Raw genomic sequence first — 13,459 nt, 5'->3', positions numbered from 1 at the left:
CATGATTTCTTATTCCTTAATGGTGATGGATGAAACAGTGTGGTCAGCACTTCCGAGGTTTGCTGGTGGGCCTTCCAGCCAACCAGCACCATGACTTTGGACCCTCTCGGTGGAATTCGGGAAGAAACCTTAATTTCACACTTCTGCGTAAAAACAAACAATGTTGGATAAAAGCAGGAACCTTACCTCCACGTAAACAACCCATGGCATTACCAAGGTGGCCACAAGGAGGTCAGCCACTGCTAGGCTGACAATGAGATAATTGGTGGTAGTCTGGAGCGCCTTTTCCCTGGACACAGCTATGCAGACCAGCACATTGCCAAACACAATGACAAAGATGAGAAGAGTCAGAAGCATGGCATAATAGTTGTATTGATATTTCTGCTCTGCCTCTGTGGCATTGATCAGCCCAGTCCAGTTTCCTTCGTAGCTCCCATTGAACATAATCATGCTAAAAGGATCCATGGATGATGAGTAGATTCACCTCGTGACCTGGAATGGAAATGGGAGAGTCAATTCAGTAGAATGCGGACCAGGAAGGCAATGCAAGTAGCTGAAGGTGAAGCAAAGTCAGAAACATAAAGCCCCAGTGTTTGCGATTTTACTTTTGAAGGAAATTGGCCTATTTTCAAAATGCAATGTGATTGTATTTAATTGCGGCAGCTGAAAAATGGCTGGCTCTCTCAAGAAGACAATTGATTTTTTTTTCTCTCTCCCTTTCCTGACTTTCAATGCTATTAAAATGATAAAAACCACAAAGGAGCTGCTATCGGAACCTGTGGTGAATAACAATTAGTAACCTGCAGTGGACACGGATTTCTCTCTCACGTCACTGTGTCTGTACGGTCCATGAGGCGTTATTATTGACCAGTCCGATAGTCTTCGTTAATGAAGCCAGCACATTGCTCAAGACAGTCTCAAAGATGAGAAGCATGGGCATCACAGCACAACAGGTAATTAACAAGATCCTCATTCGAAACAAATCTGGTACCAATTGATCAATCTTCCTTAGAGAGGCACGCATGTCACACAGCAGTAGTAGAAGGTTCTCGGTCAAGAATTAAAGGCCTCTAATAGAGCAGAATAGATAAGCTTTTATCCTGATTCAGGATAATTTGTAATGGTCCACGCTAACAGAAAGTGGAGGCTGGTTCCATTCTCCAACATCGGTATTTTTAATCTTTATGAGTTACATTGTTCAGAAATAAAATCATAGGATTGTCACAGTGCTGAAAGAGGCCATTCAGCCCAATGTGTTTGCACCAGCCCTCCAAAATGAGCATCATGACTTGGTGCCATCCCCCTACCATTATCCCGTGCCCCTGCTCATCATTTCAACTCAAATAACCATCTAATGTCCTCTCAAACGCCTCGATTGGACCTGCCTCCACCACACTTCCAGGCAGTGAATTCCGGATCCGAGCCACTCGCTGTGTGAGGAAGCTTTTTCTCACATCCTATTGGCTGATGTGCCAATCATTATAAATCGGTGCCCTCTCGTTCATGATCCTTTTACGAGCGGAAACAGATCTACCCTGCCCAACTCCCTCATGATTTTGCACATCTCTGTCAAGTCTCCTCTCTGCCAAGGAGAACAGTCCCAACCTCTCCAATCTATCCTCAATAACTGAAGTTTCTCATCCTTGGAACCATTCTTGTAAACTTCCTCTGCCATCGTGTTCACACCCTTCCTATGGGGTGACACCCAGAACTGTACACAAGACTCCGGCTGAGGTATAACTAACGTCTTGTATAATTTCAGCATAACCTCCTTGCTCGTTTACTCTATGCCCTTGTTAATAAAGCCCTGAATACTATATGCTTTATATTAACTGCTCCCTCCACCTGTTCATAGATCATAGAATTTATAGATCAGACACCTCATGAACGTCTCCTCATCTTCCCCAGGAAGTCCTCCTCCGGGACCTCGCTCCCAACCTGGCTAGCGACACCTGGACCCATCCTGCTTAGGAAGCACGTGTGGGCGCACAAGTCGGACCGGTTAGTCGAGAGGGACCACCTGCTGCACGCTAACCCACAGTACGCCTACGTGGCATTCCCTGACGGCCGGCAAGATACAGTCTCCCTCCGGGACCTGGCGCCTGCTGGAACCCCACGTGCACCGGCTCTTGGAAAGAGCACCCTACTTAAGCCCATGCCTCCACCCTTTTTCCGTAACCCCACCTAACCTTTGGACAGTAAGGGCAATTTAGCATGGCCAATCCACCTAACCTGCACATCTTTGGACTGTGGGAGGAAACCGGAGCACCCGGAGGAAACCCACGCAGACACGGGGAGAACGTGCAGACTCCGCACAGTCAGTGACCCAGCCATGAATTGAACCTGGGACCCTGGAGCTGTGAAGCAACTGTGATAACCACTGCGCGACTGTGCTACCTTCAATGACCTATGCACATGTACACCCAGGTTCCTCGACTCCTGCAGCTCCTTAAGAATTTTACCCCTTATTTCATATTGTCTGTAATGTTATTCTTACCAAAATGTGTCATCTCAGACTTCTCCACATTGAACTTAAATTGTCTATATTCTTGATGCACGATCAATTAAACTCAAAGACGAGGTTGTATCATAACTGAAGGCTTTAATAGACTAGATCTGTTCCCCAGCAGCTTTGATACAGAATGAGGCTGCTGGGACGGCACCTGTTCTTATACCCCGCCGGTCAGGGCCGCGCTACATACCAAACAGCCAATGGTAAACTCCTAGGTTTACCCAATGGTCTACAGCCTCTCGGGTACTTCAATACCTGATAATACCACAATTCTTTCGAAGTTCTACACTGCCCTCTTCACAGTTTACAAGGGTTCCAGGTGAACTGCTTCCAGGTTTTGCGTCATCTGCAAACTTTGAAATTGTTATCTACACACCAAGTTCTTGATCATTAATATGCAGCAGGAAAAGTAAGGGTCCCGACACCTGGAGAGCACAACTACAAACCTTCCTCGAGCCTAAACAATATCCACTGACCATTGTTCGCTGCTTTCTATTGCTCAGACAATTCTGTATCTACATTGTTACTGTCCCTTTTATTCCAAAATAAAGTGAAAAAAAATCTGTATTGCACATGACCATGAGATGTCACGAAGTGTTTACAACCAATGAAATACTTTAAAAATGTAATTACTGTTGTAATGTAGAAGAAACAGCAGCCAGTTTGTACACTGCAAACTCTCACAAACAGTTTGCGATAATATCCAGATAACCTGGGGCAAAATTCTCCGTAATAGGCGCAATGTCCGACGACCGGCGCCTAAAGTCCGACATCATGCCGCCCCAAAGGTGCGGAATCCTCCGCATCTTGAACGGCCGAGCCCCAACCTTGAGGGGCGATGCCCACGCCGGACTGATTTCTGCCCCGCCAGCTGGCGCGGAAATGACATTGACGGGCGGCGCATGCGCGGGAGCGTCAGCGGCCGCTCACGGCATCCCCGCGCATGCGCAGTGGAGGGGATCTCTTCCGCCTCTGCCATGGTGGAGACCATGGCGAAGGCGGAAGGAAAAGAGTGCCCCCACGGCACAGGCCCGCCCGCGGATCGGTGGGCCCCGATCGCGGGCCAGGCCACCGTGGGGCACCCCCCCGGGGCCAGATCGCCCCACGCCCCCCCCCCCCCCCCAGACCCCGGAGTTCGCCCGCGCCGCCTTGTCCTGCCGGTAAGAGAGGTGGTTTAATCCACGCCGGCGGGACAGGCATTCTAGCAGCGGGACTTTGGCCCATCCGGGCCGGAGAATCGCCAGGGGGGGCCCACCAACTGGCGCGGCGCGATTCCCGCCCCCGCCAAATCTCCGGTGCCTGAGAATTCGGCAGCCGGCGGTGGCAGGATTCACGCCTGCCCCCGGCGATTCTCCGACCCGGCGGGGGGTCGGAGAATCTCGCCCCTGTTTCTGTAACAGCAGCGATAATTAGATTGGATTGGATTGGATTTGTTTATTGTCACGTGTACCGAGTTACAGTGGGAAGTATTTTTCTGCGAGTAGCTCAACAGATCATTAAGTACATGAGAAGAAAAGGGAATAAAAGAAAATACATAATAGGGCAACACAATATATACCATGTAACTACAAAAGCACCGTTAATGAAATCAGTCCATAAGAGGGTCATTTAGGAGTCTGGTGACAGTGGAGAAGAAGCTGTTAAATCCCCTTCTCTTCAAAATAATGCTGAGGGATCTTTTACATCCTCCTGAGGGGGCAGAGAGCAGCTCAATTTAATATCTCATCCAAAATTGGCACCTCTGACAATGCAGCACTCCCTCAGTACTGCACTGGAGTGTCAACAGAGGTTTGTGTGCTCAAATCTTTGGCAAAGGACTTGAAACACGTACTTCTGATCCAGAGGTGAGAGTGCTACCAATTGATCTCGGCTGTTTGCTGACAACAAACTCCCATAACAATGTAGATGGGAAAATACTGGCCAAGATCCTGGCCAGGCAACTGGAAAACTGCATGCCAGAGTTGGTCGCAGAGGATCAGGTGGGCTTTAAGGGTCGACAGCTGACATCAAACATCAGACGCCTGCTGAATGTGATAATGATCCCATTCAGGGAGAGAACACCAGAGGTGATCATCTTCCCGGGCGCCTGGATTAAATTCCTGTACTGCGCTCCTAAGGCGAGCTTGCGGACCAACACCACCAGATCTAAGTACTTCCATCTGTGCGGGGGCACAAGGCAGGTATGCCTGCTGTCCCTGCTCCTATTTGCCCTAGCAATCGAACTACTGGTGATCGACCTCAGAACGGCAAAATGTTAGAAGGGGATCCAGAGAGGGACTGAGAGTCTCACTCTATGCGGATGACCTCCTCAAGTCTCGGACCCCCAAAGCAGCATGGAGGGGATCATGAAGCTCCCGAAAGAATTTTGAGCCTTCTTGGGCTACAATCTCAACCTGAGTAAAAGTAAAACCTCCCGAGGGAACCGGCAAGGGAGAAGGACTGAGCTGGAGTTGCCGTTTAAACAAGCCCAAAATAAATTCCAGGTAGCGATCCAAATTGAACACGACTGGACACGGATCCACAAACGAAACCTGACAAGTCGGGGAGAGGAGGTAAAGAAGGACCTGCAGAGGTGGGACACACTCCCACGCTCCCTGGCGAGGAGAATGCAGACGATCAAGGTGACTGTACTGCCCAGGTTCCTCTTCCTGTTCAGATCCCCCCCGATCCACATCCCAAAGGCCTTCTTTAACATGATAAATAAAATGATCATGCCGTTTCTCTGGGTGGGAGGGGGGAGAACCCAAGGTTCCCCAAAAAGGTCCTGCAGAGAAAGGAAAGATGGGAAGCCTGGCCCTCCCACACCTGCAATACTACCACTGGGCGGCCACAGAGGAAAAAGTGAGGGGATTGGTAAGGGAGCTGGAAGCAGAGTGGGTGTGGATGGAGGAGAGATCCTTCATAGGGACATGCCTCTGGGTCCTTGCCACAGCAAAACTCCCATCCCTGCCAGCCAAGCACACTACAAGCCCAGTGATAATGGCCACGCTCCGGACATGGAGCCAGCTAAGGCAACACTTCAGCCTGATTGAAATGTCCACCGTGGCCCCCATCTGCAACAACCACAGGTTCGCGCCAGCCATAATGGATGCCACCTTTAAGAGATGGAGACAGGGCGGGGGGGGGGGGGGGGGGACAATGACGGTTAGGGACTTCTGCACGGACGACAAACTAGCAATGTTGGTAAATCTGACGGAGAGGCTGCAATTGCCCAAAGGGAATGAACTGCGACTGGGAAGCATGATAGCATTGTGGATAGCACAATTGCTTCACAACTCCAGGGTCCCAGGTTCGATTCTGCCTTGGGTCACTGTCTGTGCGGAGTCTGCACATCCTCCCCGTATGTGCGTGGGTTTCCTCCGGGTGCTCCGGTTTCCTCCCACAGTCCAAAGATGTGCGGGTTAGGTGGATCGGCCATGATAAATTGCCCTTAGTGTCCAAAATTTCCCTTCGTGTCCAAAATTGCCCTTAGTGTCCAAAATTGCCCTTAGTGTTGGGTGGGGTTACTGGGTTATGGGGATCGGGTGGAGGTGTTGACCTTGGGTAGGGTGCCCTTTCCAAGAGCCGGTGCAGTCTTGATGGGCCGAATGGCCTCCTTCTGCACTGTAAATTCTATGTTAATCTAAAAAATTTACAACTCAAAAACTTCCTCCGTAAGGAGACGCCATCATACCCATGGACGCTGAGACACTTAATGATAAAGGAACTAGTGGGCGACCTAGAAAGGGGGGCTGCGGGGACCTGTATGGGCGACTGTTAGAGGAGGCACATTCCCCGCTGGACAAGACACGGGAAAAATGGGAGGAAGAGCTAGGGATGAGAATAAGGTAGGGACTCTTGAGCGACATGCTCAGCAGGACAAACCCCACCTCCACATGCGCAAAGCTAAGCCTAATGCAACAGAAAGTGGTGCATAAAGCGCACCTGCAAAGCAATTATATTTACAATATACATCAGATCCCAGCCGGGTCAGCTCTGCTGCTTCAGTACCTGGCCGACGTTATACAGGATTCAATCATGGGCAGCACTGTAGCACAGTGGTTAGCACTGTTGCTTGTCAGAGTCAAAGGTTCAATTCCCGGATGGGTCACTGTCTGTGCGGAGTCTACACGTTCTCCCCGTGTCTACGTGGGTTTCCTCCGGGCGCTCCGGTTTCCTCCCACAAGTCTCGAAAGACGTGCTGTTAGGTGAATTGGACATTTTGAATTCTCCCTCAGTGTACCCGAACAGGCGCCGGAGTGTGGCGACTAGGAGATTGTCACAGTAACTGCATTGCATTGTTAATGCAAAACTACTTGTGACAAGAATAAAGATTATTATTATGAATGTCCGTGTGCTCCCTGCATCTTTAGCAGGGGAGCTCATATTCGGCGAAACACACGGCGAGACTGATTGCTCCAACCCCATAGGCCTCGTGCGGGTTATAACACTTACCCATATGTGACTCCAGTCCCACAGTAATGGGACTTTCAGACTGCTCTCTGAAAGGCCAAGCAAAGCCCTCAGTTGTATTCGAGATGGTGGTTCACTTCCACCTTCTCAAGTGCAATGAGGGAAGGCCAATAAATGCCTGAGAAAATGAAAACAAACATCAGCAACGCTATCGGCAATTCCTCCACATTAACCTCTGTTGAGATACAAATGGATTGAAGCTTATTCGTTTGCCCAGATTTAATTCTATCCAGATTCGCAACATCCACTTGTCTCCAGGTGCTCTCAAGCCTTTTGTTAAGGGTGATGTGTGGCCCATGCTACCTCCCCAACTGAAATAGTGTGACGATGAGCTGGGCTATCTGCCCAGAGGAACTGCCTTTGTGGTTTGTTACCCACAATTCATGGAATATATGAGTCAGGGAACACAGTGAAAGCTTTAAAAATAAGTCAATCTTGGAATTATTTCTTCTGCCTGCAGGCGATGATCCTTCACACAGAAAGATAAGATGCTCAAATGTATGGGCTCTGTACACCATCTGTGCCATTTCACATTCAACGATTGGAGAAATGTTCTGTGCATCCTGAAGACAGCCATTGCAGTCTAAATGGACTTCTATTTTCACATCCCTGTAGAGACCACTTTTCCCTACAGAATTAAAACTGATTGTAGTGTGAGGCCCTTGGGTTACTAGAAGTAGTAACCAATCAACATTTGCTAACAGGGTGTAGCCTAGTTTTATTATTTTCTTCTATATTTTCCATCTTTCTCCCACAAAGATGCTACTGATCAACCTTTTGATTCCTTGCCCAGGCAATCATTCTTCATGTGCAAATCTCGAGAAGAAACGTTGGCTATTTGACAGTGGAAGGCAGTTTGATCGCACTCTTTCCTGGTGTTCACATTATAAGATGTCCCACAGAGGTTTTGAAAGTGCAAATCCTGGCTGACATCTCTCCTACCCCCAGCTCAGGGGCTAATTGAAATGTCTCAACTCATGCCCTGGCCAAAGTCATCTAATTCTTTCCAGATCTGGAACTGAACCTGGGCTTTCTGTCTGCGTGGCTCTGTGCTATGAGCCAGCAGGGGACGTTTACATGATCATCTCAACCTGAACAGGGGTTAGCACTGCTGTCTCACAGCATTAGGAACCCGGGTTCAAATCTGGCCTTGGGTCACTGTCTATGTGGAGTTTGTACATTCTCCCCGTTGTAATGATATCCACATCAGCATATCATGGTGCAATCACACACACACTGATGGACAGGTAGTTGGACCAACCAGCACACAAACATCGCAGCCAATCACCAGTGAGAGCACACGCACTATAAAACAGGGAACACCACAGTTCCCGCTCATTCCACCAGGACATAGTTCAGAGCACAGAGCTCATAGACCATGTGCTGAGTGCCTCACTAAGATAGTGATAGGGCTGGGTCCACAGGTTAGCTGGTGAAGCACGTACCCAAGCCAGTAGTTAGTAGTTGTCGTTGTTAAGACAATAAAACAGAGTTGTACCATCTACAGCCGTGTTGGATCATTTGTGCATCGGAACATGCAACACGACACCCGTGTCTACGTGGGTTCCCTCCGGGTGCTCTGGTTTCTTGATTCCTTCTCACTCCTTGGGGTTCCAGTCCTGCACTGAGGGCCGTGTCTGGTTCTCCGCTGTGCCTGTTGATCCTGCTGCAGACCTTGCTGCTGTACCACCCTATACATGGTTAACCTACCCGTCAGCTATACTTTGAAGCTCAGTGGTTCCTTTGCCACCTGCGCTTTCTCGATTGCTTTTTCCAATGTAATTGTGGTCACCGCCAGAAGCCTCTTCTGGATATTAAGGTTGCGGATCCCACAAACCACCTGGTCACGCATCATGTCGCTAAGCGCGGTCCCAAACTCACAGTGCTCAGCAAGTTGGTGAAGCCTGGCTATGAAGGCTGAGACAGACTCTTCATGGTCCTTCAATGAAGATTGAAACTTATAATGTTGGACTATAATCAAGGGCGTTGGGTTGTAATGTTCTTAAACCAACTTCACTATCTGGTCAAAGGTCTTTGAGTCAGGACCCTCCAGGGACGTGAGGTTCCTAATCAAATTATATGTTTGGGGGCCGCAGTATCACCTTCTGTTTATCCTCGCCTGTGATCTAATTTACGGTAAAGAAGCAATGGAGTCGTTCAATGTACTGACGCCATGACTCAACCCCTTCGTCAATGGGTCTAGTTTCACAATTATGGCCATTTGCACTCATGGTTTAAATTATTCTGACTCTTGCTGGAGCTTCTCTACTTTCTCAACTGCTCCTTCCTTCCCCGCTCGATTCATGACGACTGTCGGCGACGATCAAAAACTTCTACCTTGTTGCCAATGTGGTGGCGCAAGACAGACACTGGAGGCTTCCGGAGTAAATATTGGGGTTTATTGATGAAAGGCAAAGCCAGTTGGATAACAGGCACAGAACATTGTATAACAGATCTTTACACTCCAGCTCCGTGGTCCACACGGCCCAGGGCCCTGCTCCCAAGGCCCCATGCAAACTCCCCATTGGCCACGGTTCGTGGATTGGCCCAGAGCTGGTCATGTGGTCCATGGGGCCCACCCCCTTAAAGTGACCATGCCACCAAATGAAGTTAAACATGATTTCTCATTCATAAAAATAATTTTGACTCTGCCTGACCAAAATGTTTTTCTAAGTACCCTGCAAGGATGTTAGGCGAACTGGACTGTAGTTTCCTACTTTATGTCTCCCTCCCTTCTTGACTAAAGGTGTTAAATTAGATATTTTCCAATCCACTGGGACTTTTCTCAGGAATTTTAGAAGATTAGAAACAATGCATCATCTACCTATGCAGCCATAAAACATACAAGCTCACTTAAAATCAAAAGGAGTTGATTATATTATGAATGAATCATTGATTACTTAGAGACTGCCCTTTGAGGCTTCAAAACTGATGTGGCTTTGTCTCATTAAATGTACTGGGGGGACAAGGTAGCACGGTGGTTAGCACCGTTGTTTCACAGCGCCAGGGTGTCAGGTTCGATTCCCAGCCTGGGACCTTGTCTAATAATAATAATAATCTTTATTATTGTCACAAGTGGGCTTAGATTAACGCTGCAATGAAGTTACTGTGAAAAGCCCCTAGTCGCCACATTCCGGCTCCCGTTCGGGTACACGGAGGGAAAATTCAGAATGTCCAAATTACCTAACAAGCACGTCTTTCGGGACCTGTGGGAGGAAACCGGAGCGCCCGGAGGAAACCCACGCAGTCAAGGGGGAGAAGGTGCAGGGGTTGCTTGTGTTGGGGGGGTTGTAAAGGACGCCCCAATCTTTAAAGAAACTTAGTTGCTGGCGGGGTGGGCCTAATGAGAACTCGCTCCGCCAGCATCACGTCACGGTAACCGCCCCTTACCTATTTTTTTCATCAAGAGGCTCACAATATGGCAGAGGAAGCCGCTCTTGCGGCCAACAGCTTCTATCCAATGTGATTTTCCCACCCGCTGTGCCATTTGGCCAGATAGTGAGGAAATCCAGCCCTTTGACTTTTTTCATGTGTTTTCCACTTTCTATTTTTGCATCGTTAAGGAAAACCTTTGGGTGGGGGGGGTGGGGGGGAAATAGAACTTAAAATCTCGAATAAATTGGGAGAGGATCAACTTTTGTTTGAACGTCACTGAAACCCCTGGAAATAAGCAAGAGACCAACAAGTGGGTAAAACAACGATACACAATTACTTCCACTGCTCACAGGCACCACTTTTATGAACTTCCGTAGCGTTCCAAGGTAATTTAACGTAAATTATCATGATCATAAAATCCTGTCAATTTGCTTCAGCTGTAAATAGATTGACAGCAATGTGAATGGCTTCTGGCTGTGAAATTGAAGCAATACTTCACCACCTTAGTACCACGAGGCTCAAATAGTATTAAAGTCTAGTTGAGACACAAGGCAGTTGATGCTAATGTTTGATCTTACAATACATTCCGTGAGATGTATTATGCCAGGGAGCCGAAGGATATCAGCATAAGGCAAGAAGTTGGAATTCAGGGGGGAGATCAGTCATGATCTAATTGAGTGGAAGAACAGGCCTGAGGCCTACTCCTGTCTTAGTGCAGGAGTATCCACTTGCTGTAGTGATTATCAAGCATGTGATCCAGTGCTGGTGTTTATGCAAGGGCTTTAACTGAGCCAAACATCCTGCGGGGCACAATTAGATCAAAATGGACACCAAGCCAGAGTAGGAAGTAATAGGAGGGGTCGCTTTTGTAACGGCCACGAAGAATCCAGCACGAGTTTAAGGATACAAAGTAATAACATTTATTTACAATAACATATATATATAACAGCAGCAGCAACTTCCCTTGCTGCACACTCCTTCCTGCTGGTTCCTAAACTGGCCAGCTTTATTTATACTTGGAGTTTACTAATGGTTTCTCTGCCCCCCTCATTGGGGAAGCTCATACTCTCACAGGATTGTGGGATTGTCATTAGTCCCCAGCCAATGGTAAGCAGGCAGGTTATAACATCAGCAAAACAAAAATGGCCGAAGAGTTTGATTTCAAGAAAGGTCTTGAAAACGAGGCAGGGAGGTGGAGATCCAGTCACGAGTTCCAGGAGCGAATCAGAGGTGAGATGTCCGAGGATCCCCCGATCTGATATTTGGTAAGAAAATATCAGTAAGTGTCAAGGTTTATTTTCCACATTTGTGAGCAAACCATTTTTATTGTTTCATTGCTCAATTTGCCAGTGGCAGCAGTTGTATGAGTACCTTACCAAAAGGAAACACTCTCTTATCCTCCAGCGCTGCGCCATTTCTTTAAAGGCGCAGTGCAGAGAGCAAGTGAGTCAATCAGAAAGTGGCGATGAGGCCGCAATTAGGAAATCTCCTACATGCTTTGGATGGTTAATTTTTTGGGTTGAAATTCCCCCAGTGTTTCAGGTCAAACATTATTCCTCAAAATTGTGTCATTGGAAAGGTAAGAGGTTACTGAATAATCAGCTTCTGTTGGCGCAGCGGAGAAATAAATTACATAGCGTAACATGGATTGTACAGCATCAAAGCAGGCTAATTGACCCCACTGGGCTGTGCCAGTGTTTATCTTCCACATGAACCCTCTTCATCTCTTTTTCCTCTAATGTTATTGTCCTGATCCCTTCTCACTCCCCGTTAACCTGCAGATTGTTTCTTCTCAAATAATCATCTGATTCCCACTTGAATGCCTCGATGAAAACTGCCACCACCGCAGTATCAGGCAGCGCATTGCTTGTAAAGCAGTTTGAACAGCTGTAAGAGAGTAAAGCTTGTTTCCAGTATTATTCTTCAACTGGTCGATCTCGGATAGAACACTATGACCTCTAGTTCTAAACTCTCTAGATTTTTAGCATTTATCCTGTCGAGCTCTCTCAGCATTATATTTAGAACATAGACCATACAGCGCAGAAGGAGGCCATTCGGCCCATCGAGTCTGCACCGACCCACTTAAGCCCTCACTTCCACCCCATCCCCGTAACCCAATAACCCTTCCTAAGGGCAATTTACCGTGGCAAATCCACCTAACCTGCATGTCTTCGGACTGTGGGAGGAAACCGGAACACCCGGAGGAAACGCACGCAGACACGGGGAGAACATGCAGATTCCGCACAGGCAGTGACCCAGCGGGGAATCGAACCTGGGACTCTGGTGCTGTGAAGCCACAGTGCTATCCACTTGTGCTACAGTGCTGCCCTGTAGTTGTGCACAGGGGCATTCAACTGATCTGTGCATTTCCAAGTGAGGAGCCATGCGCAGCTGAGACCTGTTCCCATAATGCCTTGTTAAATCTTTCCTAGCCGCCACCTACCTCTGACTTTCTACTCTGTTCCACCCACTGCACTTGCTCCACCTGCTCCACACCCTCCTGAACAGTCCAAAGATGTGCAGGTTAGGTGGATTGGCCATGATAAATTGCCCTTAGTGTCCATAAGTTGCCCTTTGTGTCCATAAATTGCCCTTAGTGTTGGGTGGAGTTACTGGGTTATGGGGATAGGGTGGAGGTGTTGACCTTGGGTAGGGTGCTCTTTCCAAGAGCCAGTGCAGACCCGATGGGCCGAATGGCCTCCTTCTGCACTGTAAATTCCGTGATAGTGGTTAGCACAATTGCTTCACAGCTCCGGGGTCCCAGGTCCGATTCCCGGCTTGGGTCACTGTCTGTGCAGAGTCTCCCCGTGTGTGTGTGGGTTTCCTCCGGGTGCTCCGGTTTCCTCCCACAGTCCAAAGATGTGCAGGTCAGGTGGACTGGTCATGCTAAATTGCCCTTAGTGTCCAAAATTGCCCTTAGTGTTGGGTGGGGTTACAGGGTTATGGGGAAAGGGTGGAGGTGTTGACCTCGGGTAGGGTGCTCTTTCCAAGAGCCAGTGCAGACTCGATGGGCCGAATGGACTCCTTCTGCACTGTAAATTCTATGATTCTATGAGACTCTCGGCTGCGAGCGAGGTCGGAGAATCAGGGCCGTTAACTCTGTTTCTCTCACTCCACAGA

The 13,459-nt window shown here is 48.4% G+C and overlaps 1 protein-coding gene across 1 annotated transcript in view; it reads right to left on the bottom strand.

Moving 5' to 3' along the window:
• LOC140398162 (D(2) dopamine receptor B-like) overlaps positions 1-13,459 on the bottom strand; it is a 161,453-nt gene that overhangs the window by 45,948 nt on the left and 102,046 nt on the right. Inside the window, exon 2 of the mRNA XM_072486500.1 lies at positions 187-492. Coding sequence (XP_072342601.1) covers positions 187-465 — 279 coding nt within the window. The 5' untranslated portion in view covers positions 466-492. The remainder of the gene's footprint in view (positions 1-186; positions 493-13,459) is intronic.

The sequence above is a fragment of the Scyliorhinus torazame genome, chromosome 21, assembly GCF_047496885.1.
Source record: "Scyliorhinus torazame isolate Kashiwa2021f chromosome 21, sScyTor2.1, whole genome shotgun sequence".
NCBI lineage: Eukaryota > Metazoa > Chordata > Chondrichthyes > Carcharhiniformes > Scyliorhinidae > Scyliorhinus > Scyliorhinus torazame.
This window is presented reverse-complemented; position numbering and strand designations above follow the sequence as displayed.